General features: G+C 36.6%; 1 protein-coding gene across 1 annotated transcript; it reads left to right on the top strand.

Annotated features, from left to right (window-relative positions):
- Positions 1-497: 497 nt before the first annotated feature.
- On the top strand, positions 498-27,907 carry PI4K2B (phosphatidylinositol 4-kinase type 2 beta). The gene is made up of 10 exons (XM_058546825.1): positions 498-905; positions 8,621-8,757; positions 10,680-10,880; positions 11,469-11,600; positions 13,660-13,813; positions 14,969-15,030; positions 16,656-16,755; positions 20,388-20,521; positions 21,106-21,165; positions 25,735-27,907. Exons 1-10 carry the CDS (start codon positions 623-625, stop codon positions 25,906-25,908), a joined length of 1,437 nt encoding a protein of 478 aa, XP_058402808.1. The 5' UTR covers positions 498-622; the 3' UTR covers positions 25,909-27,907.

The raw sequence follows: 27,907 nt of genomic DNA on the forward strand, positions 1-27,907 counted from the left end.
ATAGCTTTTTGAAAAGATTAAAAAGTTTGATAAACTTCTAGCTAGATTAATCAGAAAAAAAGAGAGAGAAAATACAAACTACCCATATCAGGAATGTCTGAATAAAAGACAAGGTCTCTGCTCTCAAGGACTTCCAGTGGGAGAAATAAATATTAGTCATACAAAGAAATACATAGGGATAGATTGTGGTAAACTTTATGAGAGAATTCCTCGATGGAGGGAGAAGCCAATTTAGATTGGGGGGGCGGGGAACATCTGCGAAGGTAAGTTGACTTTGCAGCCCCCGCGGTCCACGAGGCGCAACACCAGCCCCACCCCGCGTCTTCCCCGACCCTGGGAGGCAGGTGCCCCGTGCCCCACCCCGTGCCCCGTGCCCCGTGCCCCGTGCCCCGCCCACCGCCGCCCCGGCCCTTCCGCGCAGGCGCGGGGTCGGCGAGAGGCGGGGCGGGGCGTGGCGGGCGGCCGGGCGGGGCAACAGTCGGGCGGGCGCCGAGCCGGGCTGTACGCGCGTGAGGTACCCTGGTTCCGACCCGGCGGCTCCGGTGCCCCGCTATGCAGAGGCCAGGCCCGGGCACCTCGTCTCTCTGAGCCGGTCTCAGCGCGGAAGGCCCAGAGCGAGGCCATGGCGGAGTCCTCCGAGCCCGGGCGGCGGGCGTCCGCGGACGGCGGGCGCCTGGAGGAGGACGACGACGAGGAGCGGGAGCCGCTGCTGCCGCGAATCGCCTGGGCCCAGCCGCGGAAGGCCGCGCCGGGGAGCGCCGTGAGGCTGCTGGAGACTGCTCAGGAGGAGGACGCGGCCTCCCCGGGCGAGGCCGGCGACAAGGAACTGCTGCTCCGGCCCAGGGACGCGCCCCGCTGTCCCTCCGGGGACGGCAGGGCCCCCCGGAGCCGCCCCGTGGGTTCAGGTGCGACCCGGCCCTTCCCTTCTCTCCGCGGCCCTCCCAGAGCGCCTGTCGCCGCCGCCGCCCCGCAGCCCCATTCGTGCCCGTCCCCTCTCCCGCCCTGCCCCCGGCTCCCGTCTGTCTCACGCCAGCGCTTGCCCGCTAGGAAAGGCGCTTCGCCAGGCGTCGCGTCCGGAGCACGGGCAAGGGGCCAGCCGCTGGTCCAACCTCGGACGCCTTGCCTTTCTCCCCTGCTCCCCCGTCTACTCGCACCTTTTCCAGGGGCCCCAGGCTAGTTCACCTAAGGCCCATGGTTGTCATTAACCTCCGATCCTTGAGGCCTCCCCTAAGAGTGAGCCTAGGCTTTTGGAATCAGACACCGAGGAACACTTAACACTGTTAAATGACGTAAGTTTGGACTTGAGTTTTGGATGAAGAACCCTGAACTATCAAGAAAGTTCCCCGAGTTGTGAATTTGCAAGGTGGATGACAGCAGAGAGATGTACAGCAAGAATATCCAGTTGCCATTTTTCAAAAGCTCTTTCTATTAAATATTGTTATTGTGACGTTAGCCAGAGGGGGCAGAGGCAGTTGAATTTCTGTACCTGCTACTTGCAAAGTTTTCTTTCTTGAGTCATTTCTGTTCTTATACTTAAAAACAAACAAAAATACCCAAACCTTGTTTACTGTTAAGCGGACTGATAGCCTCAGGTGAAAGAGAGGGTAATTGAAATGATGTTGCAAGTTAGTAAAATTTAGGCATGCTGCTGCGGGTGTGGATATTTGTTGATAAAACGAGTTTTTTGGCATGTCGAGTGGAGTTAGGCTAATTTGTAGTAAAATGGAGTAGACTTTAAGAGACCTAGCTAGAGATGGGACAGGCTGGTTTGTAAAATGGTGATGATAATACCTACTCCCCGGTGGTTAGGATGGTTTTAATGAGGTGATAAGTGCACTGTGCCTGGAGTATCACTCCATATGTGACTGCTTAAAGAAAAGCCACAAAAAATGTAGTTTTCATTAATACTGCTTAGTTTTTCTGGAGTTGTTAGATTTTACATGTCCTGCTGCTAGTACATTAATGGGCCTTCTACAACTTACAGGATTTTGGCTAGAATAGGTTATTCAAGTTGTAGTTGAATTTATATTCAGACATATTCTAGAGAGGCCCAAGGGAAGCTGACTTTCCAATCCAAGTGTAGCTAAGAAAACAAATGTGAAGTTGGAACCAGATCACAAATGGACCCACACTCACCTAGCTACATTGATAATTTGAGTATATATTACCTCGAATCCAGTCTGTGAAGTAACTGAGATCCCTCTGGCTTGCTTGCCTTTCTCTACCTCAAAGTTACCTTGTGTAGCTAAATTTTAAAAGAGCCCAAAACCTTGAAAGTGCATTTATTCTGTCAGATTGAGGTTTTGTAAACAAATGATGGAAAGGCTAGAAAAAGTGTAAGTGGGGATAGAGTAAAGTACTCAGAATACAAATAGATTGTTAAATATTATTTAGTGGTAATAACATTTATATCACAGCTTACAGTTTGCTAAGATCTTTTTCTGTATATTTCATTAATTCTCACAATGGCACAGCAAGTTGTTATTCACCCTCATCCTTGTTGTGAGGATTGAAAATGAGTAAAACTGTAATGACCAATAGTTCATAGAACTTCGGAGATAAGCCAAAGTCAAGTATCCAGGAAGTGGTAAAGCCAGGACTCAGACTAGTTCTTTCTTCATGTCCTGTACTTCTTCCGTGTTGCTGTAGATCCACAACTATTATAAAATAATTGTTACTTTTGGTTATTTATTATGGAGCTCTTATTTTTAATGGATTTTTTTTTTTTTTTTTTTGTGAGGAAGATCAGCCCTGAGCTAACATCCATGCCAATCCTCCTCTTTTTGCCAAGAAAGACCGGCCCTGGGCTAACATCCGTACCCATCTTCCTCTATTTTATGGCGGGATGCCGCCACAGCATGGCTTGTGACAAACGGTGCGAAGGTGTGTGCCCGGGATCCGAACCTGTGAACCCTTGGGCCACCGAAGCAGAGCGCGCACACTTAACCACTGTGCCACTGGGCTGGCCCCTTAATGGATTTAAAAATAGCTTTGAATTGTAAAAACTATTTTAAAAATTTCAAACCAGTCTCCTAAAAAGTTTATGATTGAGTAATTTAACTAGATTTTTTAGTTATTTTTTAACAGTCTGTTAGTCTTCTTTTGTCCTTTACCATCCAATTTCCATAAATCCACCTTTCTTATTTCCAAGAAATTCTTGCCTTTACATTAATGTGAACATCATTCATGATGCTTAACTATTTTGTGTATGTGAACAGGAGTTTTGTGTACTTTAGCCAGTAGAAGAATGTCATATGTCTCTTATCTTTAGTTTAACAAGGCATTTGACAAAGTCTAGAACCAGCATAAACCATAGTGTTGTTGGATCAATGTCAAAGAAGGGTTAGTGGCATTCCTTGTTCTAATTGTCATTTTAATCAGTGAATTGGAGAGTAATAAAGATGATAATAGCTAATACCTGTGTAACAGTATTCGCAGGGCATAGTTCTATGCACTTCACATGTATTAATTCATAACTAACTGTATGAAGTGAGTACTATTTTATTCTCATTTTGAGGAAGCACAGAGAGGTGAAGTGACTTCTCCAAGGTCCCAGTTAATACAAACCAGCAGCACTTATCAGTTTTGTTGGAGAGCCTAACAATTAGAGAACAGTGTTAGAATTCACAGAGAGCTACCAAAGTAAAAAGAAGTGTGTATTTATAAGTGATTTAATGATTCATGGTGGCTTATAAATGTACGAACAAAATAAACTCATTTGAAAGTAAAGAAGAAAGATGAGAATGGGAACTAAAGTTAATGAAATAAATATGATGGCAGCTGGAATCTGGGTACGCAAAATACATGTCAGACACTTGATGCAGGCAGCCCACAAATTTGATTTTTAAGATTACTGAGCAGCCAACTTGAGAGTAACACAATCCCTGTGTCCATAAAGTTGAAACAAACTGATTATTTGAACCAAAACAGAACTGTCAAAGGATAACCTGTCATGTATTCTCTTGGAGAAGAGACTATATACTGAATAATATCTCTGTAATAGAAGTGATGAATTTCGTATGAGTATTTCATAACTTCTCTGAAGCCCATTTCAGTAGAAGTAATTCTAATGGGTGGTGCTATCAGTATTGCTGGTTCTAAATTCAAGGTACTGATAATCTGGCTCAATTTAGAGGAAGATGTTAGAAGAGTAGATGTCCTATGTGTTTTGACAGTTCTCCATAACTGAGTTTTTGAAAGGTAGTGAGCAGTGATGTATTGGAGATGATTTCTCAACCAGTAATTAGAATACACCTATTCTTTGTTATCTGTTTATCTCAGAGAGATATCATTCATCAAATGTTTGAGTGCCCGCTGGGTGCCAGTGGAAAACGAGGCCTTGGGGAAATAGTGGTGACCAAATATCAAATGGATATCCAGTCACCAGCCTTGTCCCCACATAGCTTTATAGCCTAATGGAGGAAACGGTCAGTTAAAACAAATAGTTCTAACAAGTGATATTAGTGTTCAGATGTGGCAAGCTAAGGGTTCCATTGAGCTGTGCCCTGGATTTAGGGGCCAGGAAAGACTTAGCAGAGGAAGTGGCATCCAGTTTGATACCTGAAGGATGAATAGCACTGAACCCCTGAGTCAGGGTTCAGATCACCAAGCTTGTGTGAGCCAGCTACTTTTCTTTTTAGAAAATATTATGGTCAGTAGGTAAGATATAGTACCAACCCTCACGTGATGAAGAGTTCATTTTGATCTATTTATTTAAAATGAGAACTTGATAAGTTACCATGCATACTTACATAAAACTAAATATAAAAGATTATACAATGGGTTTTCTTATTCCCTTTTCAATTTCTATTTACTAAAGGACCAGTAATAACCCTTAAGTGTGGTTAAGGGGATATTTTGTTAATAAATAATTCTCAAATTTATTGGGGGCCTACCATGTGCCAGGCACTGTTTTAGGCACTTGGGATATACAGAGAACAAAACAAAGATCTCTGCCCTCCTAGAACTTAGATCATTTTGGTAGAGCATTGCAAGTGCTCAGATGGAGTCAAAGGATGAATAAAAATTAGCCATGGGAAGGAAGCTTAGGCTATACATGAGAATAGCCTGGGCAGAGGTTCAGAGGGTCTGCTGGATGTCTTGTGAAAAGTGAGGAGCTTGACAGGACTGGAACTTGACTGGAGGGCCACCGCTTCTTTTTAGAGGAGACCCAAAGGGAGTACACATGGAGAATTGAGATTTTCCTCAGAAAATCTGAGTATTCTTTGATACAGAGACAAATCAAACCCCCAGAGTTTATTCCTTAAAAGGGTGACAGTAATTTTAACTGAAAAAAAAATTCAAAGAAAATGTAGCAACCACACCCTTCAGCTATTAAAAATCAAACCTAATGATGACAAACCTTCAAACCAAATCTCCATAGCACAGACAGCTTGAAGTAGTGTAACTTTTGGGGGTGTCCTCCAAGTTAAACTCATTGCCAAATGTACATTAGTAACTAAAATGGAGAAAGTTATAAAATGTAATTTTGAGTTATGAGTCGGTTAAAAATTATCTACTAAAAAAACAATTACTTTGATTTTAGTCTTTTTTTCTGGCCGTAATTAGGTAGTAGGACCAGTTGCCTTTTAAGTGCCTTTCTAGATTGTGGTGGTAAAACTAGGTCATCTTCAAAGAATGTCCATTTTCATGTGGGGAGATTATCTCCTTTCTCCAAGAGTTGCTCAGTAAGGGACAAGTTGAAGAGAAAGGGATTGAGAACATCCTGGCTGATTTTATGGGAATGGTTCAACTGATCTGATTTTGATTGAAACTGAATTAGTAAGTAGTCAGAGTATGATCATGGACTCCATGAGGGCAACAAAGGCTCTATCATGAACTCATGAAGCTTAACCCATAAAACAAATTTGATAACATTTAATAGTAATAATGTCAAAGTCTGCACATAGTTTCCAAAAGAACTGCTCAAGTACAGGATGAGATAGACCAAGAGTGGTCTCAGAGTTTAGGCATTTCAGTGTGAATTAGTAGTATGACAGGACTCCTGAACAACTAATGTAACACTAGAGTGCTTCTTATTTTGCTGTTGTCTCAAGACTGAGAGATGTCTTTATTCTCTGTGATGGGTTGCTCGATTCTGGAGATCATATTTTAAGAAGGCACATTGAAAAACTAAGGCGTGAATCAAGAGGGCAGCTTGGATCCTGAAAACATAGGGAAGGAGGTGGAGAACAGGGGAGACTTAGGGGAATGTGCAACAATCTTCAGCTGTTTGAAGGGCTATCCCTGGGAAGAAAGGAGTAAGCAGACTTTTGTTTTGCTCCAGATGGCAGGGCTAGGACATTGGGTGAAACTATAGGAGACTTATTTCTGGAAAAGGAAGAAGTTTATATTTGTTTTCAAACAAATAAAAGAAGCATGAAAAAAGGAGTGATCTCTCTTTGAAAGTGTTTAAACATTGGCCCAAAGACCATCTGCTGGTAATGTATTACAGAAAGTACACCAGTCTTGGGAGCAAGGTTGAAATAAAAAAATTTTCAAGTTCTTTCTTGTTAAGAGCCCTGACCTAGAAGAAATATTATTTGACTAATGACAATGATTATTGGCAATTCTGGCATGTAAATGATACTTCATTTATTCAACTAAATATTTATTAAGTACCCACTAAATACTGATCCCTCTTCCAGGTGCTGGGGATACACAGTGGAGAAAAAAGACAAAGTTTTTCCCTTCATTCTTAAGAATTTTCATGGGATAAGAATGATTTGGAATTAGCATATCAATTGTTTAGATATGACTAAAATACTTGGATTATTTATTTTTTAAGTAGGTTAAATATGCCCAATACCCCTTTTTGTAGTATTTTTTTCAGCACAAACTTTTAAAAATTAGTAAATTACAGTTTTACTGTATGAGGGAGTGACCAACAGGGTCAAATGGCAGTGTTGGTCAAGGAAGATAAGTTCTGAGGTTGGATTTAGCAATGAGGAGGTCACTGTGTACCCTGACAAAAATTGTATCGATGGAGAGGGACAGAAGCCTGATTGAAATGGGTTCAAGAGAGAAGGGGAGAAGAGAAACTGGAGATGGTAAATGTAAATAATTACAGTGGCCTTCTGCTATAAAGGGGAGCAAAGAAATGAGGGAGTGTTTAGGGGGATTATGGCGGTTAAAAGAGGTTTGAGAAAAATTACAGCATGCTTTGTATGGTGATGGAAATGATCCAGCAGAGAGAGAAACAGAGATGCAGGGAATAATTGCTGAAGAAGTGTCCTGGAGTAGTCAGGAAGAAGTAGGGTCTAGCACACAAAGTGGAGGAGTTGATTTTAGAGCTTAGACAGTTCATCTACAGGAATAGGCGGAAGGCAAAGGATGTGGGTGGGTAGATGTGGTGCTGAGGGCCCATAGTTTTTTCTGATTTCTTCTCTTTTCTTAGTGAAATAGGAAGCTAGATCATCTGCTGGGAGAGAGGAGGTGTTGGGAATTTGAGGAGAGGAAAAGGTATAAGATAGTTTTCCAGAAGAGGGGAAGAGTCTATGTACCAGGGGAGTTGTCCTAGTTCAGGCTGCTATAACTAAATACCATAGACTGGGTGGCTTAAACAACAGACATTTATTTCTCACAGCTCTGAAGGCTGAGAAGGCCAAGATTAGGATGCCAGCACGATCAGGGTCTTGATAAGGACTCTCTTTCTGGCTTGCAGATGGCCGCCTTCTCACTGTGTCCTCACATGGCAGAGGGAGAGAGGAAGTGCTCTGGATACTAATCCCACCCTCAGGACCTCATCTAAATCTGATTACCTCCCAAAGACCCCATCTTCCCCATATGGCACAGTGCGGGTTATGGCTTCAACATATTTTGGGGGGATGCAAACATTCAGTCCATAACAGGAATGTAGTATGCTTCCCGGGCAACATGAAGGACCTACCTGAGGTTTGTGGTGATGAATTTAAAGTGATGCCAAGCATTGTGTGTGAGTGTGTTTGTGTGGTCAAGTTCAGCTCTCCAGGCACAGCCATAGTCAGCAGACAATTGGGTTTAACCAGGATTGGGATTTTTACAGGTGACCACAATGATGGGAGGGAGGAAGAGAATTATATGATGACTGACCGTAATTTAAGCTGGCCAGGGAGGGAAGTAAGCACATAAAGAGGGTGAAGACCAGAGACAACATGGTAGGTCAGTGCTTTGTAGGTCCTGGTGGGATTGAAGAATTTTTGGACTCGGTGCCAGAGGGAATGAACTAGGAAGATAGAAGAGGCTTGAAATTAAAAGTATGGAGAGGTTGCAGGTATTGGTAATGACCAGTTGAAGGATAACTGTGCAGTTAGAGGCTGAAGTAGGCTGGAGAACAAAATCACTGGAAGAGAAGAGTTCAAAGTAATGTGAGGTATCAGTGTGATTATTTCAACAAATAGAGATTTTGTTTTCCATGTATCATTACTTGAAGCTTAAAGAGAAGTGGGGTTAGGGAAAAAAAAGGAAGATCAAATCAGCCCATACAATACTTGATTACATTTTTCTGTACCTTAATGTCCTAATGCTAATAACCTAATCCAATATTACAGGTTCATATTATGAGAATTGTCATAGCTGGTCATCTTCTTCACATTCTATATTAACACTGATTTTCTTAATGCAATAAATATTGGTTCTTCAGAGTTGAATACATTCTTGGACGATCCAGAATTTGCTGATGTTATATTGAAAGCAGAGCAAGCAATAGAATTTGGAGTTTTTCCAGAAAGAATCTCTCAAGGTTCAAGTGGAAGTTACTTTGTGAAGGATCCTAAGAGGGTGAGAATTTCACAGACCTACTATATATAAGAGAAATTTTGGAAAACACTTATTTAAATGTGAAGTCATTATGAATTTCTGAAGATGTTTTCCTAATAAATCTGATTGCGCCATCTTTTTCAGAAATAAAGGTCAGGTTTTTTTTTTTTTTTTTTTTTCCTAAAGCACTCTGCTATTTAGAAATAGAGCTATTGATTTTGAGTCATAGTTTGCTGTTCTATTTTAATATTTGGTTTCAAGCATTCATTGAATACTCATATTCAGCTGTAGATTTGTTGAATTTATATTCATAAGTCCTTACCTTACAGTAGCCTATAACCATATTATCCAGGCAGAGTAGAAGTTTAAACTTTAAAAACCTGTTTAATGTCATTTATAAAGTGCTTGATTTTTTTCAAAAGTTTATTTTACTCTAGGAATATTTTTTCCTGCGTTATACCTGGGCAGTGTGAAGTTTGAAGGCATTGGAATGTGGCAAAGTGAAATGAACCAAAGTATAATTCTAGGGCAGAAAAGAGAAGTTGATAAGGGACTTTGTTCCACGTAGTCTAGAATTTTTCAAAAATCGATATTATCATTTCTAAAAGCTTTCTGAATGATGCATAGCCAGCAGTTCCTTTTTCAGGAGGAAGAAAGATTATAATTTCTTCCAAATATTTTTTGCAAAGACTGAAGTTATATTTTAAAACATAGTCTTTTTGAGGTTTGTATATATATGTAGGTAATGTCAGTCTCTCAAATCTTTATTCCAAGCTTGATTTCTCTTTTTTTTTTTGTGAGGAGGACTAGCCCTGAGCTAACATCCGATGCCAATCCTCCCCTTTTTTTTTGGGGAAGAGTGACCCTGAGCTAACATCCGTGCCCATCTTCCTCTACTTTATATGGGATGCCGCCACAGCATGGCTTACCAAGCGGTGCGTTGGTATGCGCCCGGGATCCGAACCTGTGAACCCCGGGCCACTGAAGCGGAGCACACGCATTTAATCGCTTGCGCCACCGGGCTGGCCCCCCAAGCTTGATTTCTTAATTTGTTCTTGTTGACTTTTTTACTAGTGGCTCAGACTTTATGCATTATAAAGCAATTATATACTTAAAATTATAATAATATTTTATTTCCTGTCTAAGGATAATTCTGCCTTTAAATTTAATGTGAATATATTTTATCAGACCAGTAGTAAAGATTATAGACTTTTAGACATCCATGAACAAATTTTTTTTTAAGAGGAAAGAATTTATTTAAAATCGGTTCTTAAAAAAATAACTGGAAAAAGATTAAGGTAGGAGATTCTGACAGCATAGATGTTCACTATATCCTATCCTTACCTTTGTATTTTAGAGACTACTTTTTGTCATTGGATTTATTAGTTTATGTAACAAATGCTTGAATGCCTACTGTGTAGCAGGTACTGTTCTGAGTACTTGAGATACAGTCCTAACAAAGTCACTGCCCTTTTAGAATGGACATCTAGTGGGGAAAGTAGACAATAAACAAACATATAGGGTTGGATATTTAATAGATATTGAATAATAAACACTTTGATCTAGACCAGTGGTTTTCCAACATTTTAAAATCAGTGGAACCCTTTCTTAACTTGGAAGTCCAGTAATAAAAAATAGGTGAAATCAAAGTTGATCTGTTTAAGTGGCGTGGGGCCTTCAAGCCCTACCCCACCTCCTTCTCTCACTTTTCCAAGGGTTTCTCAGAGCACAGTTTGAAAATCACTAGCCCAAAGGATTATTGATTTTAGTTTATTGAATGAGAATGAATGTAAAAATGTGATTGGAACTAAACCTCTTAATATTTAAGGGTTATCCCCAAATCTGTGGTGGGAAGAAGTATAAAAAGATTTATCAGAATGCATTTTATGGATTATTATCTCTATATATTAAAAACCTAATAAAATTTCTGCTTTTTTATATAGAAAATTATTGGTGTGTTTAAACCCAAATCAGAAGAGCCTTATGGTCAACTGAACCCAAAATGGACCAAGTATGTTCATAAGGTCTGCTGCCCTTGCTGCTTTGGCAGAGGCTGCCTGCTTCCTAATCAGGGATACCTTTCTGAAGCTGGTGCCTCCCTTGTGGACAGAAAGCTTCATCTGGGCATTGTACCTAAAACAAGGGTAAAGGAGAATTTGTTTCTAATTGTGTTCTTCTAATTTACAGCCTACTTTTCTGCGAACACTTACAGTAATATTTCTAATGACGGAGCCTAAAGTTGAGCCCCTTTTTTGGTAATTCAGAGTCATAAGAGATTAATAAATTGATTCTACTGTAGATACAAAAGTATCCAAGGGAATATCTCTTGCTTATGTGAGCTGAGATGATGCTAACAAAAAGAGGAGAAGAAACTAGCATTTAGAAAGCAGAAAAAGATCAGGGATCTAGAAATTCTGTTGAAGGTAGAGATAACTAATGTGCTCAAAAGACTGCTTTTTTTTTTTTCTTTTTGGCCTTTGTAAATTTTTACTTGAAGACTTCCTCAAAATATTCATTCCTAATTCTGCATTTCAAGACTATTACTTCTTTCTTCCACTAGCCAATTTTAGGCTGCCTCTCTCAGAGAAAATATATATGCCAACTTAACTGACTTTGGTATAGGGTTAAACTTTGCCAATTTACAGCATTAAAGTGAGTTTCATGGTGTATATGGATAGAAATAGTATAATGCAAATCCTAATAACCATTTTTCTAAACTCTTATGTTTCTAGGTGGTTTGGCTTGTCAGTGAGACATTTAACTACAGTACAATTGACCGTGCAAAATCTAGAGGCAAAAAATATGCTTTAGAGAAAGTGCCAAAAGTAGGTAGAAAATTTCATCGGATAGGACTCCCTCCTAAGGTAAGTTACTGTGGTAAGCTTTACTTGGGGGGCAGTTCAACATATATTACCTGAGCTCCATGTGCTATGCATTGTGCTGTGGACTGTGGATATAACAGTAAAGAACAGTTTTTTGTCTTCAAAGAGCTTATGATAAACAAGCAGCCTCAATGCAATACGATAAAGCTGTTAGGATGGTTAAGTTCAGGGAGGACAGAGGAGGGATGTCTAACCCAGTGTGGAGGGCTGGGAAGTGTTTCTAAGAGGATGTTGCATCTAAGGCTCTATAATATAATGGCTAAAAGCACAGGTCTCGAAGCAGACCTAGGTTTCACCCCCAGCCTCTCTGCCAGTTAGCTCTGAGACCTTGGGCGAGTTCCTTACTCTCCAAGCCCTAGTTTCTGTAAAACGAGAATGGTAAGAACTACCTCTTGTGGTTGTGAGGATAAAATGAAGAAATTTATGTCGAGTACTTGGTACAGCCCTGGTGGTCTAGTGTGGGTGGTTAAGATTCGGTGTTCTCACCGCCACCGCCCAGGTTCATTTCCTGGTCAGGGAACCACACCACCTGTCTGTCGGTTGTCATACTGTGGCAGCTGTGTGTTGCTATGATGCTGAAAGCTATGTCACTGGGATTTCACATACCAGCAGGGTCATCCATAGTGGACAGGTTTCAGCGGAGCTTCTAGATTAAGACAGACTAGGAAGAAGGACCTGGCCACCCACTTCCAAAAAAATTGGCCATGAAAACCCTATGAATAGCAGCAGAGCATTGTCTGATATAGCACCCGAAGATGAGAGGATGGTGCAAAAAGCCCAGGCAGGGTTCCGCTCTACTGTATGCAGGGGTGCTAGGAGTCAGAATCCACTCAAGGGCAGTAACAACAAACTTGGTACAGTGCCCGGCATGTAGTAAAGTAAATGGTAGTGACTATGTTTACTCATTACATATTAGATTTTGTTTTTTCTTATCACTTTTAAGTAAACCTAAGGGATTATTGGCAGCTAGCTAAGCAAGGGTGGAGAGGGTTAGGGGGAAAGGCATTCTAGAAAAAGCTCTAGGCTTTATTTTTTTTTAATATATTTGAACTGTGATTTTGTTGTTTTGTTGTTGCTATGCATTTATCTAGATAAAAGTATTTAAGTAGAAATTCGTAGTTAACCTAACTTGTTTTTAAAATTGCACTCCGAGTAAGCAGAAAGTTTGAAAATTTTTACAAGGCCTGTTATTCCTTGGATATACTGAAATAAAGTGTGACTAAAAAAGGATATTATTTCTGTATTTCTGACTACTAGGACTTAAGTATAAGTGCTTTAGAGAAAACCTTTAGAAAATCATTAAAATTTCATGCCAACAGCAAAAAACATAGTGTTAGGATAAGAAATAGATTTTCTTTGTGTGATGTGTTTGTATTTATGAGGCCAACTAGGTTATCCATTACTTGTGCGTCCTGTGCTGTTTAAATTTGTATTTCCTTCTTTAATACATTGTTTAATGTTAACTAGCAATTTTAGTGATAGAAATCTCTTTTAAAATGAATGTATCTTTAAGGATTTTTTAAAAAACCACATACTATAGAAGTTACGATTAATTGATTAGTTCTTTAAAATTTATGACAGGATCTTTAATCTGCATTGTCAAAGAATTCATTCTTTTTTAAAATAAAGTTATTTTCTGTATTTTATGTTGTAAAAAGAATCCTGAGGTATTTCTTTGGTAAGATAAAATTGCACTGTTATTAAATAACCAGGATAGGTGTAAAACTTGGCCTGTATAATTAAATTCGTTTTAATGAATACTTTTAGAAAACACGTGTATTTTCTTTTTTAATTATCCAAAAAATAGCTGCTTGAAAGTCTAGGGTTGAGCATTTTTAATTTGCTGTGTATTCTTTATGTGATTATTTAAACTTAGTGTATAAAAATAGTTTTATTGATAAATGTGGCTTATCTAAATTAGTTTAACTCTTCTATTTTTCTTATTGTGTTTATATAATGTATCATGATGATATTGCTGAAAAATTAAAAGTAATCCCTTTGTTCTTGTACTCTTTTCTAACTGTAGTTCTTAAAATTATAGATTGGTTCCTTTCAGTTATTTGTTGAAGGTTACAAGGAGGCTGAATATTGGCTTAGGAAATTTGAAGCTGACCCTTTGCCTGAGAATATTAGAAAACAATTTCAGTCACAGTTTGAAAGATTAGTTGTTTTGGATTACATCATCAGAAATACAGGTATTGAAGTTCTCTCATTTGTTTACTCAAATCTTGTTAGCTTTCAAACTGTATTCAACTGTTGTTAGCCAGGTCAAAGACTAAATCTTAAGGTCCCTTTTTCTCTATCTGCCTTGGAAAAAACAGAGATGTAGTACTGACTCTCCTAGGCAGAATTAATCCTTTCCTGGAGATTCTGACTTGTAGCAACCTCTTGCCCAGGCGATAGAGGTCAGTTCCTGTCTCTAGGGGGGAAGTTTCTTGGCAGTAGGACAAAGCCAGTTATTAGAAAGCCAGTTATTAGAAATGTTATCTGCATAATATGAATAATTAAAACTTGAGTGTATAAATTATTTTAGATGCTTATTTTGACTTTAGGTAACTATTAGTGTAGTCTATAAATACATTAAACTCTTAATTTTTTCTATGCTGGAAGGGAGCAAAGAGGTAGATAATCTGAAACAGTGGTTCCCTGCACTGTCGGGGTCAGTATTCTGTGGGGACTTGTTACTGGTGCATCTTCTCAGAGGAGCCCACCACAGACCTACTGAAGCAGAAACTCTGCATGTGGGGGCCAGCAGCCTGTGTTTTAACAAGTCCTCCAGGTAATTCAGGTAATTCTGGTGCACTCTGAAGTTTGAGAACCACGGGTTCAAAATGTTTGCTCATTTATATTAGTTTCTGAAAATGCATTATATACTTTTCTAGATTTACCTTCTTAATATGGTCTTAGGTTAATGTTAAAATTAGTGTAGAGTCTAGAGCACATCTTATATAGACATTAGTGAGAGCCTACCCAGAAATTTGCCTGGTAATAGGGCTAGATGCTTTTTCTTCCTAAGGTGAAGAGAAGTTATCCTTGATTTTAATAACCTTGATTTAATAGTTCTTGACAACAATTGTACATACCTCACAGAGTGGTTATGAGGGTTAAATGAATTGATACATGTTAAGCACTTACAACCATGTCTGGCACAGACTAAATAAGTGTTAGCTAACATTTATGAGTATTTTTTATTTGTATGTGTTAAATTGGAGCCTTTAATATGTAAATATATGCCACAGATAACCAATGAAGATTTCAAAAATCAAGAGGTGACTAGATTTTTGTCCTTGATATTAAGCTATGATATTCATAAAAAATGAAGTAACAGATTTTTTTTATTGTTTTGAAAGACAGGGGAAATGATAATTGGTTAATCAGATGTGAAAAGCAGAAAAATGGAAAGGAAATTAAGGTAAAGAAATTTAAAAATAATATATATGTATATATACACACATATACACTATCAGTTCTGTAAAAGATTCCTTAAAGTTAGGTTATTCTTCATTTCCTCCACTTAGATCCTTGGTTTTATATCCTTTTTCTGTTTTTCTCATCTTTTTTCTTTCCTTCCCCTGTTTACATTGCATTTTTTATGCTATTTTTTTCAAATCTCTGCAGCTTTATTTTTTATGTTGTATTAGAACAGAGGAATAGTACCAGCTCCACACTGATTTTAGGGCTTGGGAAATTTGTTATAGGACCACCAGATTTATTTTGCTTTTATGTAATAAAGGCTTCTGGTATTTTTGGTCAATATGTTTATATTTTACTAATTTACTTCTTTCTGAGTCTTATGACTCAATAATGTGGATGAATGTCAAAATCCTGCTGAGTGAAGGAAGCTACACACAAAGGGAACATACTGTCTGATTCCATTTATATAAAAATCTAGAAAGTGCAGACTAATCCCTAGCGACAGAAAGCAGACCATGATTGCCGGGGGTGGGGTAGAGGGAGGGAGGGACTGCAGAGGGACACAAGGAAACTTTTGGTGAAGGTTTCACATCTGTCAACACTTATCAAATTGTACACTTTAATATGGGAAGTTTATTGTGTGTAAATTATACCTCAATAAAGTTGTAAATAGAAAAAAATGAAAGAAATAAAAATAAATGGCAGTTATAGCAGAAATGGGCTTAAAATACACACATAAATATACATATTTATAATAGTTCCTAAATATATTTTATTGGTATATCTTGAGCAGTTAGATTTTACTGAAAACTTCATTCTTTTGCTCTTAAGTATTTTGTGCATTTTCACTGGGGTGTAAGATATTTTATATAAACTGAAAGAAACAGACTTGGCATATATCACATGGACCTTCGCTCTAATACCTTTAAAAAAATTTTTTTTCACTTTTTGTTATTTTATCTATGCCACTTAATAATGGCAACCATCTGTCTTTAGATAATAGCAAGTACTCTTTAACACGAAAGCCTTCTTGCTCCTGAGGTCTTCATTTCTGCTACAAAAGAATGTAGAAGTTAGGAATGGCCTACATTATGTAATCAAGAATATCTTGAGGTTCCTTCTACTGGAACTTACTATATTTAGCTATGGTATTTGGGGAGTTTTATTTAGAAATATTTTGTATTTGAACTAATTATTTCTATGGAACTCTAGGAAAGACTAGATTTTAATAAGGTAACTGTTAAAGTTGTTATCTTAAAGATATCAATATTTTGCAAATACACATTTAAGCAATGCATCTAGCAATAAATTATTTGGAACAACACTCTTTTAAGTCTTAAAAATTCCAAGCCCTCTTCCCTAAAGAGGAAAAAATTGAAGTCATTACTGTGCAGATTTATAATATCAAATTAAAAAAAACAGTGATTATGAAATTCTTACTGATTTTTAAGATAGTCTTTTCCCTTCAAGGGTAAATTTGTACTTTCTGGCAAGTTACTTTTTATTTTTATGGGCTCTTCAGATAAAATGTCTTTAAACCTCAATAATTATTGTAAATAATTCATGTTTTGGGAATATTTATCTAACTTTTTTTAATCAACAGACCATTTTTCTCTCCTTTAGGAAACAGAGTGGATTGATGATAAAGAACCACTTATTAAAATAGCTGCAATTGATAATGGTCTAGCGTTTCCTTTTAAGCATCCTGATGAGTGGAGAGCATGTGAGTAGTTAGAACCTTCTACAGATTCTGTAATTACCCCTTTTCCAGAATAGCAAAGGAGCAAAAGTTATGGATCTCAGAATAGCAGAGGAAAAGCTGGGTGAAGTATCATCATCCATTAGGGCTCTGTTCTAGGTGCTCGGGATGTATGAGTCTTGCCGTGTGTTGTTTGCTTATCTTTGAATGACTGTGTCTGCTTTGGATTTTTTGGCTTGCATTAGCCTTGTAACATATGTTTGATAGTTTTCAAATTCTAAAAATATATATAATGTGGGAATTATCTATTTTAATATTTTGGTAAAACTTTAAGGTTTCAGGTAGTATTCATGTATAAAACAGTTTAGGTCTACCTCCTGCCTTTTTTGTCAGTAGTGCTTTAACTGCCTTACCAGTCTCTTCTGTGGTTAATGGTCCTGTTTTCTACATCTTCTTAAGCAAGTTTTAGACATTTTTATTTTGCTTAAAATTGCCTATGATATCTTGAGTTGTAAATTTATAGGTATAAGGTTTTTTATAGAATGCTCTCATAATTAAAAAAAAATCCCCTCTATGCATATTAAGTATTTAGGGGTGAAATGAAATGATGTCTGGAATTTGCCTTTAAATTCTTAGGGAGAGGGAAAACAGGGAGATAGAACAAACAAATTTTGTAAAAATTTGCGAATAATTGAATTAGGTTATTCAGAATATGAGAGTTCATTGTACTAGTTTTTTGGGTTTTGTATATGTTTGAAATATGTATAATTTAAAAAATAATCTCTGTATATGTGACTATGCCTCTTTTAAATTCCTACTGTTTATTAGTGGGCTTTTTTCCATCATTAAACTTGCCAAAGATTTGTCTATTGTAAAGCATTGGCCTTTTTATATTTATTTAGTTTTTTGCTTTTTTTCAGATAATTGGCCTTTTATTAGTCAGGTTTTTAGTTTGTTTATTTGCTTTTCCTCTTTCATCGATTTATGTTTTCCATCATTATTCTTTTCTTCTATTGTGTTTATTCTGTACTGCTTTCCTATATATGATTCCGAGCTATCCTTTTGGCTAAACCAAAGATTGGATAGGTGTTGCTCTGTTGTTCCACTTTACATAGTCATACTTTCAGATTTTCTTTTTGACAGGAGTAATTTAGAAGTATTTTGTTTAATTTTAAAATTTCTAGGTGAGTTGATTTAAAAAAAAAACTGTCCATTGTTGTTTTCCAGTTTTATCACTTTGTGATCTATGAATGTCGCTGTGTGAATTCTGCTTTTTGAAATTTGTTAGTATTTCCTTTGTTGTCTGATATATGGCCTATCTGAAGGACTGTATTTGAAAAAATGTGTTGGTGCACAAAGTTCTGTATCTGTCTGCTAATTAAAGCTTGTTAATTGTTAGTCAAATCATATTCTTGACTTATTTTTTGACCACTTAATCTATTCATTTTTGAGAGGATGTTAAAGTTCACTGTGATTGTGATTTTGTCAATTTCTTCTTGCATTTCTATACATTTTTTGCTTTGTATTTCACACACATAAAGGCCCAGCATTTTATCTTGCTGGTGGCTTGTTCTTTTATCAGTGTGACTTATATCCCACTTTATCCCTTTTAATGGTTTTTTGCTTTTTCTTATTTTGTTATAGCATTGCTATACTTCATTTCTTTTTATTAGCATTTACCTGATACTATTCTATACTTGTATTTTTAACTTCTAGCATTTTTTTTAAGCATATGACTTATATGTAGCACTTAGCTGGATATTTTTTACCCAATCTGAGATTCTTTTAATAGGTACATTTAGTTTAAGTTTCAGTAAACTACTGATGTGTTTGAACTTTTCCTGCCATCTAATTTTTTTTCTATTTTCCATGAATTCCAATTTTTCCTTTTTTTCCTTTCCTGTCTTTTGTTGAAGTAACTTGAGATGTCTTTGTTCCATTTTTTTTCCTCTAATGGTCTGGAATCTATATGCAAATTACACTTTAAAAGTGATAAGTTTAAGGTGCCTACAATACATCTGGGAAATTTTACCAAACACACAGTAGGGATTAAGAGTCTTGAACTTTTTTTTTTTTTTTTATAATTTTATTTATTTATTTTTTCCCCCAAAGCCCCAGTAGATAGTTGTATGTCATAGCTGCACATCTTTCTAGTTGCTGTATGTGGGACGCGGCCTCAGCATGGCTGGAGAAGTGGTGCGTTGGTGCGCGACCGGGATCTGAACCCGGGCCGCCAGCAGCGGAGCGCACGCACGTAACCGCTAAGCCACGGGGCTGGCCCAAGAGTCTTGAACTTTAAAGAAGAGATGGTATTGAGGGTATAGTTCTTAAACGGTCACCTTGGTAGTGGAAGCCATGGTGGTGGTTGCTATCACCCAGGGAAATCATGGTGAACAAATACCATCACTAGGACAATTCGAGGTGCATGAGTACTCTGTTTCATGAATGTTTAGTAATGAAGAGAAAGGACTAAGTATAGAGTCTGCGGGAAGGTGACATTGAAGGTGAGAGGATAAGACAGCAAATGAGAGAAGTGGCTTAAAAGACAGAAGTTAAACTTTGAGAGTGGTATCTTCAAAGCTACATAGGAGAGAATTTCACAGAGGGAGATGATAGAAAACTTGCTACAAAGACATTAGGTACCATGAGTACTGCAAATGGGCCTTTGGAGAGACCCTTATGAGGTGGTCTAGGGGAGAGAGTTTGAATGGTGATAGTAAAAGTTGAAGGATAGAGATTGGAAATAGAGGCAGGCATAGAATAAGGACTTTTATGTAATTGGTTGGGAAAAGGTAAAAAGGAAATTGGACATAGCTCCAGGGAGATATGGGCTAGAGGAAAGGCTTTCTTCCAAATGGAATGTGTCCTTCCCACAGTGTACAAAGAGATAGATAAGAGAGAAGTAAGAAGGAATGACTCTAAATAAAGGCAGATTTCTTCCTCAGGGCTTTCTAAATGAGAGGAGCCATCAAAGCTGGAGGTTCTCATTGGAGGTACCCCAGTGGTTTTATGGGTGATCATATTGTCGTAGCCTTATACATTCTTGCAGGAATCTGTATATGCACCCTCTCTAGAAGATTCTATTACTTTGCAAATCTTTCTGATCCTGGCATGTGTAGATTTAATAGCCCTTAGGGAGACAACTAGAGTTAGCCCAGAGTCTTGGATCTTTTATCCCTTAAAGCCACTCACCTATTTATCTACTAATGATTTAAAATTTTACAACATCATACACATGTACGTGCGCACGTGTGCGCGCGCACACACACACACACACACAAATAAGTGGTCGATTCCTGATGATTTGTGGCAGGAAGGGCAGGGAGACCTCAGGCATGGTATTTGATCTGGGGCTGGGAACAAATTGTAGATATCCCTCAATTTCCAAAATCAGGAACCAGAGAATCAGATATATTTTTTGATATAGGGCTATTTGAGATAGACTCATTATCAAAACTTATTCTTTACTATTTAAAACTCAGAAATTAGTTCAGATAATACCTTACTGTGCTTTACCATCCAAATTGATCATCCAGACTTAGAATCCAAATACTTTAGATGGTAAAGGATAATTGTAGGAAAGAACCAGGATAAATGTGGGTCTAAATATACTATTTACCCCCACTGATTAGAAGAATAATAATTTTTTCTGTTAGATCCATTTCACTGGGCTTGGCTTCCTCAAGCAAAAGTTCCTTTTTCTGAAGAAATAAGAAACTTGATTCTACCATATATTTCTGACATGAACTTCGTGCAAGATTTATGTGAAGATCTTTATGAACTTTTTAAGGTAAATAAATTTTTAGTTTTAATTATTGTAGAAAATGAAATCTTAGAAGAGATTTTCATAATAGAGCTAATTTTCAATTTACTGCTTCTGATATCACTGCTTGCAGTAGAACCTGACATAACAGAAAGAAATTAGCAGTTTTACTCTATCGGAGCATAAATTTGTGAAGTTACACTTCCTGAAGTTACAATTCCTTCCTGTATTCTTTTGAGTGAGACTACATTAAAACTGGAGAAGTTGTTTTCTTCAAAAGTTGAATTTTTACAAAATTACTCTATAAATTATAATAAATGTTTGGTGACCTGCTATGATTTAATTCTCTCAAAAAAGCCTAAACCCGTTGGCTGGAAAGTGATTTTAAATGCTTTCTGGAACCAGTTGGAGTATAAATAAACTATTCTTGTCATTCTAGGGGTATTCAAAAATACATCAGGTAAAAATACTCTTTTCATGTTATTTTATCATTGGGAAAGCTTTCTAATGACCTTATGTGCTAAGTTGAAGTGTTCATTTGTTTTCAAATATGTGTTTCAAAGATCTTGATTTTTGGAATTATAATAATGTGTTTTTTCTTTCTGTGATAGACTGACAAAGGATTTGACAAAGCCACTTTTGAAAGTCAAATGTCTGTGATGAGGGGTCAGGTAGGTCACCTTTTTATGCTCTTGTTCATTAAGAAAAAAAATCTCTCTTTGAAATAGTAGTCAACTTTCTTCTCTATTGTGACCCAAAGATGCAACTCTCAATAGTATCTTTTATGCTGAACCAAAATAGCTCAGATGATTAGAAATGAAGTTGATTTCAATAGTATCTTTCCTCTATTCTCTTATAAAATTAGATATCTTTGACCTTGTATATTGTTAGATAGCCAGTTTCCGCCTACTGTGAATTCTTTGTCCTCATTTTGATAACTATTTTCCTGAGTGCTATCTTTTTCCTCCTTAAATCTACTTGCTTGGATGTTTCAATGCCAAGTTCTGTGGCCTGTTAATTATTTTCCTTATGGAATATGGTTGGCCTTTGCTAGAGCAGTCAGTAAATAACCATGTCACCAAGGTTGAGCACTGATTGCGGCATAAAAGTACTAATTGTAACTCAGTCCTCTCACCCCTTCTCACCTCCTTTAATTAGAGATACAAGGTATAAGGTCTGTTGATGTGGACCTGCAGGCCGGCTGACCTACAGATGACATCTGGTTCTTCCACTCTATTAATAGTATTTAGATTCTAAACGGAAGACTTGAAATAAAAATAAATTATACTGTCAACATTCTTTCAGTGACTTACTAATTAACTTTTTCTTCCTAAAATATACATTTAAGATAGCATTTCCTGCATATCTGTGGCAAAGAAGACAAGTCTAGTTTTTGCATTGATTATTACATTATATAACTTTAACAAATATAGTTAAATTAGGTAATGATTCATTCATCAAATATTGATCGACAGAACTAGTGCCAGAAACTGTTCTAGTGATTGAGATAAAGCAGTGAGCAAAACCCAGTTCCTCCTCTCATGGAACTCTTGCTCTGATGAGGAGACCAGGAGTCAGGGAAAAGGGATGGATTATTAGCTTGTACGTCTCTGTGCTCTGTTGCATTTATGCACTGCTTTGCTGGACTCATGAGTTGTGAATAGCAAGTGAATTGGCTGGAGAAGTAAGACAGAGCCAGATCATGGAGGGCGTTAAGTGCTAGAATATAGATTCCATGTGGAAGGAATTGGAGCAGTTAGAGATTTAGCATTAAAAAGGGTTGTGATGAGACTGGCATTTCTGGAGAGATTTTATCCTCGGTTTCTTCTATGAACTCCCTGAAATTGTGCACTAAGTTCTGTTTATATGTGCAGTTGGGGCCTGCAGGGCAATAGGATTTATATCTCAGCAAAAAGCATTCCTAGCCCAACAAAGATTAAGAACCACTGCAGAAGGTTAGGCTGGACAGTGGGGTTCAGATTTGCTCAGTGGATGAAGAATCTAGAGCCAGGGAGCCTTGTGGGGAGGCATTTTTGGTAATTCAGGCATGAATGAAGGGCTTAGGTGATGAATGATTGTAATTATGTAGCAGAGTATTACCATCCCAAACTATATTTGAGCTAAATTTGCAGGCATAGATAAGTGATTTTGCCCTAATTTGACCTTTTTGCTTGAAACAAATTGACTTGACTCACCAATATGCTCCATCTTCTGGAGTTCTCTTATCCCTAAAGATATATCTTTATCTTAGGATTTTTTAAAAAAATAACAGCTGTAAATTATTTTGTAAGCTTTAATTATTGATTAAAGTTAGTACATGAGGAATTTAAATTTAAATTAAAAAGTGCTTATCTGAAAAGATATGGCACGTTCCAGTTTTGAGGTCTATTACAAAGATATACCAGCACCTATCTGCTACTTTTGGTTTATTTATTGATATCCTGTGTCATTCACAGAGGAGTTACAGTATTATACAAATGTAGGTAATAAAATGTAAAAATGACAAGATCAAGATCTGGGAAAAGAAAAACATAAAATGGTTATATGTTTTAATTTGATTTTTTTTTTTAATTTTAATTTGGTTTTGACCTTTCTGGTAGCCAAAAAGGATAAGGTACCCTAACTATGTGATTATGTAGCTCTCTGGTTTTAACTGTTTTTTAAAAAATCTGATGTGAAAAATCAGATATTTTATTTTCTAAAGTAAATCAGTGCTTATGAAACAGAGATTTAACAAAAACAGATAGCAGTAACATATGTTCCAAACAACAGATTCCGTATTTCAGCTAGTTCTTTAATTCGGTCAAAGTACTTGTGTTATTTCCATCATTTATAATTATCCTTTAAATCTGTCTCTCCTCCAGTTTTCCCAGTTAACTTCATGATTTGTGCTGTGTACAACCAAGGCTTTTGCCCTAGTTTACTTACTATCAAGTCTTTAGTTTTACGCACATAATCAATGACATGCTCTAATTCTCCCATAAAGGTGTGAACTGGAACTAGGAACTAGCAGGAAGGCAGTTCTTTTAAAATCTGGGACTAGTAATGTTTATGAAAGTTCAAGATAAACCATGTTTTGAATTTTACATTAAATAGTAGTAGGTCATGATCAAGTTCAGTAAGATCATTCATTTTTCATTGTACCTGTGCTTATTTGGAACACTGGACCTCAGAAAATACTTATTTATGGGAAATGTGAAATATATTTTACACATGATCTGAAAAAAATGGCATAAATAATAAATAAAACTGTTTTTATAAATACATGGTGACCTTCTTCTATTCAGTGATTTATAAACCAGAAGCTTATTTGCAGATTCAGTAATAACTGATGTTAAAAAAAAAATGAGGGACCGGCCCCGTGGTGTAGCAGTTAAGTGCGCACGCTGCGCTGCTGGGGTCCGAGTTCGGATCCCGGGCTCGCACCGACGCACCGCTTGTCAGGCCATGCTGTGGCGGCATTCCACATAAAGTGGAGGAAGATGGGCACGGATGTTAGCTCAGGGCCAGTCTTCTTCAGCAAAAAGAGGAGGATTGGCATGGCTGTCTGCTCAGGGCTGATCTTCCTCACAAACAATAAATAAATAAATAAAACTTGTAAAAAAAATGTAAAAAAAATGAAACTAACTCCAGTGCCTCCTGACTACTTGACCCTTTACTAGATATTTTTATGTTTTATCAAGTGTCTTCTTAACTCTCAAAGAAATATTAATATTTAGGATAGCTTTAGGATTGAATGATTTTTGCTATTATATATATGAAAATTGTTAATCTTGTAGAATGACTCTCATTATCTTTGTACTATTCTTTTTTCCAGGTTCTCTACAACAATCATGTATTGTTTTTAGAGTCAGGAAAATATTAGATGTTACTTAAATTAGTGTGTTTAGACTAACATTTGTAGAATAGAATTTTTAAAACTAGAAGAGGAAACTAACCAGAATGTTTCATTCCTTAGCCCATGCTGGTGCCCACATTTTATTTTCATGGTAAGAACAATGCTTATAAACGTAAATTTCGTAAATTCTTTTTGCCTTGTTACCCACATATACCCAGCCTAGAAGATTTTAAGGGAAGAACTTACAAGAGATCCTAAAACATAAATACAATGAGTAACTACTGTTGCTAGTAAAGGTTTATTTTCCTGATGTGTTAAATACTTCAGATCTTCTAGGATCTAAACCATCTAGTTTATACTAGTCAAAGTATTATGAAGTTTATTTATTAGTATGGCTTTATGTTGAAACCTTTATACTTATCACTATTAAATAGCCTTTACAAGAACCAGTAAAATGCATACCATCCGTGTATTAGATATTTCCAAATACCTGAAGGAGATATCCTTATTTCTAAAGTACTTAACAAAGGGAATTTTTTTACCTGATATGCAGGAAAAAGGAAAATGAATTATTAAAATTTTATTTTATCTGAACAGAGGAGAATAGGCTGTAAGCTATGCGTTGTTTCATAACCTTATTTATATGCTCAAGTAGCAATTCCAAGAGTATGTTTAAACATGGAATGTAATATATTTTACTTTTCCTAGTTTTAGTTTTCCTATTTAAGAGTAAACTCTTAAATAAAACTTTATTTTAAACGGCTACCTTCCCAAATTCTCTAACCCACTCGCCTTGTGTCATGCTTTCCCATGGCACTTTTACCCTCCAAAACATGGTATAATTTACTTATTCATAATGTTTATTGACTCCTCCCACTGCTAAAATGTAAGCTCTATGAAAGCAGGAATTTTCTTTGTTTTTTTACTCTTGTATCTTCAGCACTTAGAACAAAGTCTAACATGTAGTAGGCATGCAATAAATTTATTTGTTAAATGAGTGGATAAGTCAAGTATTTAGTTAAAATCAAACTATTTAAACCAGTATTTGTTTAGGTTCTATGTCAAATGGAGTATGTGGAACCATTACTTTATTCAATCTCTGATTCCATTGCTCCTGGACATAGGTGCATCCTAGAATATTTTAAAGTTACCAATTGGCAAAAGTTATTTAATTCTAATTTTGTGCAGTTGTGTGTGTAAATCAACCTGTGTATGTATGTGTATGTATAAACATACATATATCCATATAATATATATTTATAGCAGTTACTTATCACAATCTCTATTAGGCATAAATGGATGAAATAAAAATTGTAGTTATGAATAAATGGTTAAAATAATGTCCATGAACTGAAGGTTTTTATCTTTTTTGAACTGGTGAAAATATCTCTTCTTTCCACAGATCTTAAATCTGACTCAGGCATTGAGAGATGGAAAGAGCCCTGTCCAGCTGGTACAGATGCCTTGCGTGATTGTGGAGCGCAGTCAAGGTGGAAATCAGGGTCGGATTGTTCACCTCAGCAATTTCTTCACCCAGACTGTCCATTGCAGGAAGCCATTTTTTTCCTCCTGGTAGCAGATGTAAGAGTAAGAGAAACAGACTCTTTGGTGTTATCGTGTTGTTAAAACGTTGCAGTAATGTGAGTCTGCTGTTAGGAACTCCAGTTGCCAAAACCTCAAATAATATAAGTCTTTAAAAGGTTATCTTTTGAATGTAATCAAAAGTTTACAGTTTTTTCGTCCAAATATTAAATTTCTATTTCAGGGAAGAAGTGATATATCTCCTATATTGTATTTTTGTAGAAAAATTGTATTTTATGTTGTTAGTTTAAAAGGTAATTTCATGGTTTATACATTCTGATGTGACTGTAATTACTTTAGAATTCTTAATAGAAAAATAAGATATTTGTTGACTTTGAATACAATAACTTTTTATATGCTTTTTAAACATTGAGAAGAATGTTCATGTTAACTCTTCTTACATTATAAAAGTCCTTTGAGGGTGAAACTGCTCTTACGAACTCTAAGAGTAGTTAATAGAAAAACAGGTAAGAATAAAGCAATGTTGCCTTAATTTAAAAAGCTGCTATTTTAGAACTTGAATAAGTGCCCCTAAAGTGACCATTGTTAGGGACCAGAAAACTATATCTTGATTAAGTAACAGATGACTGTTTTCTTTTTTGTACTTCAGGATATTTTTGGTCAATTATTTTGTTGTAGTGAGGAAAAAAAAGACTAAAGACAGCCTTTTTTTAAAAAATGGAAACATTCAACTGAGACTTGAGGGGAATAACATGAAATTAAGGAGATCCCTAATCTTTTGAAATTCCAAAATAGCATTAAAAATTCCCTTTTGTTTCTTGCATTGATCAATTACTTATGATTAGTACTTCACAGAACTAATCTTGTTGAATTTACTACTTCAGTTAGAATTAAATTTCACTGAAAAGTAAACCATACCCCCAAGTGTATTTTGGATTGCATTTTGGGGTTGTAGGACATAAGCTCTAAAAAATAATAGTAGTATTGTAGGTTACTTGAAATTATTGATGTTATTATAATTACATTCAACTTTAGAATATCAGCCCTAATTAAAGGGGAACATGACAGAGATAACCATGAAGTCATTTATATTTGATCTTGAATATCAGTATGTCTGGTATCCTGGGAATTTGTAGCACTTTTAACTCACCAGGTGATTTAAGTTGAGATAAGACTGATATGAAGATGTGATTCCAAAGAAGCAGAAGTTTCATTCTCTTCTTCTTCAGGTTCCAAAAAAATCACATCACCACTCAGACTAAACTGGGCAGTTTATGGTCTTGGCCTTTTGTTTTTTAAGCTTTTCTGTCTTGTGACTTTTTTTTAAATTAAGTATTTTTGTGTAAAAAGTATTTCCTGGAGGTTAAATTAGGGTGCAAGACAGATCTGCAGTTCTCCGTTCCTTCCCATCTTTCTCTTGGTCTTCGTGGATGTGATGAGAGAGATACTGCTGTCCTAGTAAAGTCCATTGGAAACCTGTGTTCTCCTACCTCCCCTGACCCTCCATGATCTTAATGTTGAGATAATGGAAAATTGACTGGAAATTCAACACTTAAGCTACTATCTTTAGATAAACACTAGTAATTAAAATGTGCCTTTTGAAGATGTCTTCTAAAAGAAATAAGTTGTTATGATGTGGGTACTGCTTTTATAAAAGTTTTTTCAGTATTTTGAGAATTGCTATATTAATTTTTATAATGGAAAACTTAGTAAGTTGCTACTGTGTTACGTCCTAAAATTAAAATAGTGTGGAAATATTTTTAAATGGTCTGACCAGGCCAGAAGAGTAAAGTTGAAATATTTAAGATATGATTACAAGTCAGAGTACATTGGTTATATTTTATAAATTTTCATGAAGTTAGTTCTTATTTAAATATTGTGTTACTTTGTTCAATAAGTATATTTTAGTGTCAAACATAGTAGACTAAAGGTAATAAAAATCATTGTCTTAAGGCTAGATTTCTCCTGAAGTATGTATATTGAATATTTAGAATGTTGTAAACACATTTATGTTTATAAATGATGCCAAACTA

The sequence above is a fragment of the Diceros bicornis genome, chromosome 8 (assembly GCF_020826845.1).
Source record: "Diceros bicornis minor isolate mBicDic1 chromosome 8, mDicBic1.mat.cur, whole genome shotgun sequence".
Taxonomy (NCBI): Eukaryota; Metazoa; Chordata; class Mammalia; order Perissodactyla; family Rhinocerotidae; genus Diceros; species Diceros bicornis.